The 3981-nt window shown below is 44.0% G+C and overlaps 1 protein-coding gene across 1 annotated transcript; it reads left to right on the forward strand.

Moving 5' to 3' along the window:
* Positions 1 to 389: 389 nt before the first annotated feature.
* On the forward strand, positions 390 to 3757 carry MELLADRAFT_114981 (uncharacterized protein; the record flags this gene model as incomplete). The annotated part of the gene is made up of 4 exons (XM_007403761.1): positions 390 to 787; positions 886 to 2029; positions 2106 to 2271; positions 2354 to 3757. The coding sequence occupies 4 exons, from the start codon at positions 390 to 392 to the stop codon at positions 3202 to 3204; spliced, it is 2559 nt and encodes an 852-aa protein (XP_007403823.1).
* Between the last annotated feature and the right edge of the window lie 224 nt (positions 3758 to 3981).

The raw sequence follows: 3981 nt of genomic DNA on the forward strand, positions 1-3981 counted from the left end.
CTCAAAGATCCTTTCATTTCGTCCTGCTGCAACAAAACTGATTGTTTGATTCCTCTTTGTTCTTTTGTCTAACATACTCACTGGCACCCCTTCTGTCTATCAATATTCTTTTCTTATCCGTTTGGTCATCATATCACCTGTCCCTTCGAAATCGCACCTTTCAATCTGTGGACGACTTTGCTTTTTCTCATCATTCTTCTCTTGTTTTATTGTGGCACCATTTCTTGTCTGGATTTGCTTCTCGCTTTACTTGAATATAACTTCATCCGCTGCATTTTCGCCACCATCCATCTGCACCAACGCTTTGAACACTCACCGCTCGATCACATCCTCTATCTCTTCACATCGTTCTTGGCCTTTTTGCCGCCCGTCCCGGATCGCTTCACTCAATGGCACCACGATCTCCTCAACGTCGTTACCTTCCTCATCTTTCATCCGAACTGCTTGCACCCAAACGTCGACACTTACCTCCAGCCCCTCCATCTACAGCTTCATCATCCTCCACCACTACCCAACCCGATTCCACTTCGCCATCAATCCTACTCAGTCCACCACCTGATCCCAACATGGCTCCTTCCAAAGACAAACTGGTTGGCTCTCCCGGTGGAGCCAGCGAGGCCAGCTATGAGTCCGTCTTTACTGATGAAGAAGAAAAACCTAGTGACTATGACAAGGGTGGCTACCATCCTGTTAGGATTGGCGAAACCTTTAGCAATGGACGTTATCTGATTGTGAGGAAGCTAGGATGGGGACATTTTAGTACAGTCTGGCTGGCTAACGACACACAGTTCAGTCTACATTTCTTTCAGAAATATCTCACTCTCTCGTCTGCACGGCGGGGCTTCGACCGAAATATGTTCGCTGAGCCTCATGCCTTGTCCTTAGGTTAAATCGTCACGTTGCTCTCAAGGTTGTCAAATCAGCTCATCATTATACCGAAACTGCTGAGGATGAAATTCGATTACTTCAACGTGTAGTCTCATCAAACCCGCGTCACCCAGGCAGGCGTCACGTGGTCTCTCTTCTCGATCATTTTCGACACCAAGGTCCGAATGGTTCGCACGTCTGTATGGTCTTTGAAGTTTTAGGCGAGAATTTACTTGGGCTCATCAAGCGGTATCAATATCGAGGTGTGCCAGAGCACATTGTCCGACAAATATCTAAGCAGGTCCTTTTGGGCCTTGATTATCTTCATCGGGAATGTGGCATCATTCACACCGATCTTAAACCCGAAAATGTCTTGATCTGTATCGAAGATGTTGAAAGCGTGGTGCGAGCCGAGTTAGAAACCAGCCCGGCCGCGGTTCCGACTAAATTGGTAGGTGTGCCGCCCAGTCAGGGACGCGGTGGAGTACAGACTCCTAGAAATGGAATCTTCATCACCGGATCTCAACCATTACCGAGTCCATCCGGAAGCTTTGGCACAAGTCCGGTCATTGACAAACTAGCATTCCAGATGAGTAAAATCTCGGATCAGAACGCCGCAGCAGGCTCCAGCGGAGGGACCAAATCACCTCAGTCAGGTCACACGCCATTTCACAAAGTCGATACCGATCCAACATCCTCTCATCATCTGGGACCATCTCTTTTATCCAAGACTGCTCCTCAGCCCCACAAGTCATCCGGCAGTGGGGCCAATAGCGATAGCGACACTTCACATCTTCCCAATCACCACCATTCGGCCTCCACTCATCCTACTATTGATTATGCCAACCTCGCCCAAACTCCTGCAGGGGGCTCTCCAATGTCCACTTCTCCTCGCAATAAATCTTCGCCACCTAGTCCTTTACCTGTAGATCAAGATCGACCTGCTCCGGAAGCGGGTGACCCTAATACTTTACCTCCTCCCGCACCCTACGACCCTATGAGTCTCGAGCGGATAACGGTGAAGATTGCGGACTTGGGGAACGCGAGCTGGATCACAAATCATTTCACCGATGACATTCAAACAAGACAGTACCGCAGTCCTGAAGCGATCCTTGGTAGCAGTTGGGGCACACCTGTGGACGTTTGGAGTGCAAGTTGTATGGTGCGTAGCTCTGTTTTCTTGATACTGTTTTACAAAGAAGCGTATTGATTTCTTATGGTTGGTTTTATGGGTCTAGATTTTTGAGCTGTTGACAGGTGACTATCTGTTTAACCCGGATGCAGTCAGCAAACGTTATACAAAGGATGATGATCACATTGCCCAAATCATCGAGCTCGTTGGCCCTTTTCCCAAACACATCGCGCTCTCTGGCAGTTTTAGTTCTACAATATTTAACCGAAAAGGTATCGAATTGGTTTTGCTCAACGTCTCTCCAGAATCTGTTCAGATTGCTTAGTTGTTCCTTTGTTTTACTTTTTCGAACAGGGGAGCTACGGCATATTCACAAATTGAAGAATTGGCCGTTGGACTCAGTCTTGACTGATAAATATTGCATCGATAAAGAGCCAGCGGCTCAGTTAACTTCGTTTCTTCAACCTATGCTGCACGTTGTGCCTGATCAACGAGCCACGGCCAAAGAGATGCTAAGTCATAGCTGGCTGAAGGGTGTTGTTGTCATGGGTGAACTCGAGACTCAGTTATTAGAGCAGCAAGATAGAGATCGTCAAGAGAAGGGAGAGGCTCAGGTAGATCCAATCCTACCTGCAGCTCAATCACTGGGAAAACATCAGCTTGTGGCTCCACCTGGTGCTGCTAGTAATTCAACCGGGGACGAACTTGATTTCAGGATAGCACAGAAAGCACCAGCCGAAGTGAACGTGGTCGATCAGGTTGGTGCTTCGAAGCCTTTACCGGTCGGTTCATCTGAACATCAAACTCCACCACAATCTTCAACGATCACTAGGAATCATCTTGGATCCTCAACACCAGCCTCGAGTAGTTTGCGCACGAACAGTAGCATGTGTGGAAGTAGTGTAAAGAGTGTAGGAGTTGGGAGTGTAGCAAAGGGTACGCCTACTGGGAAAGCACCAGCATCAGTGGCTATCTCAGGTGTGATGGAATCATATGGAGCCGATCGAAGGAGTGGATCAGGTAGTCGTTCAACTTTGAAAGGTAATACTACTAACACTTCTGGAGGATCGAGGATGATGGGTAACATGAGTGCTGCTAGTCCTGTACCTAAGAAAAGTGTCGTAACAGAATCAACTCCTCAACCTCCAGGTGTATCACAATCAAGTACGAGTAGACATCAATCTCTTCAACAAAAAGTAGCATAAATGAAACAGATTGAGATTAAATGTGGATCGTAAAGTTAAGATGAAAATGAGATGATCATAAAGGAGAGAAAGAAATGATGAATTTTGTATGAACTTCAAGAATTTTAAAGTAGATTGGTATTATATACACTTGCTTGTTTTTTTTGTTTTGTTTTTTTTTCCTTTGTCTTTGAGTGTGTTTTTGATATGATATCGCTGTGTTTAATGGTTTTGTTTTGTTTTTGTTTTGATCTTTTTTTTTTTGATTTTTGATTTCAACTGTTGTTTGAATCAAAAATAAAAAAAAGATCAATCATAAGATTTTCTTTTCATTATTGCTAGCAAGTTTTTTCATATATATTTTTTGTTTGTTGTGGTTGAACTTGAAGAAGGCAGGGTGTTTTGAAAGTGATATGAAAAAAGAGAAGAAAGTGAATCAAGAGAAATGAGTCATCATTGTTTAATTCTTTTGATCTCTTTCTTTTTGTATTTGCCTTGTATAAGATCATAGGTATACATACATGATTGATGGATGGCTGGATGTATTCCTGAATCAATCTGTCTTATAATTTCTTGAAGTGTTTGTTGTAAGGTACTTGGTATTTTTGGATGTTCTTGGGTTTGTGGAGATGATCTTTGAGGTACATAATTCAATGAAAGCAGATAGCACTCACATAGGTAGAGCAGTAGAGATTGAGATATAGAGTATTGGAAAGGGAGGGAAATGTGATTGAACTGAGGTTTTATGATTGGTTTATTATATCTTTGATTAAATTTATACATTGTTTTCTTTGCTAG

This window comes from Melampsora larici-populina (assembly GCF_000204055.1).
Source record: "Melampsora larici-populina 98AG31 unplaced genomic scaffold MELLAscaffold_1, whole genome shotgun sequence".
Taxonomy (NCBI): Eukaryota; Fungi; Basidiomycota; class Pucciniomycetes; order Pucciniales; family Melampsoraceae; genus Melampsora; species Melampsora laricis-populina.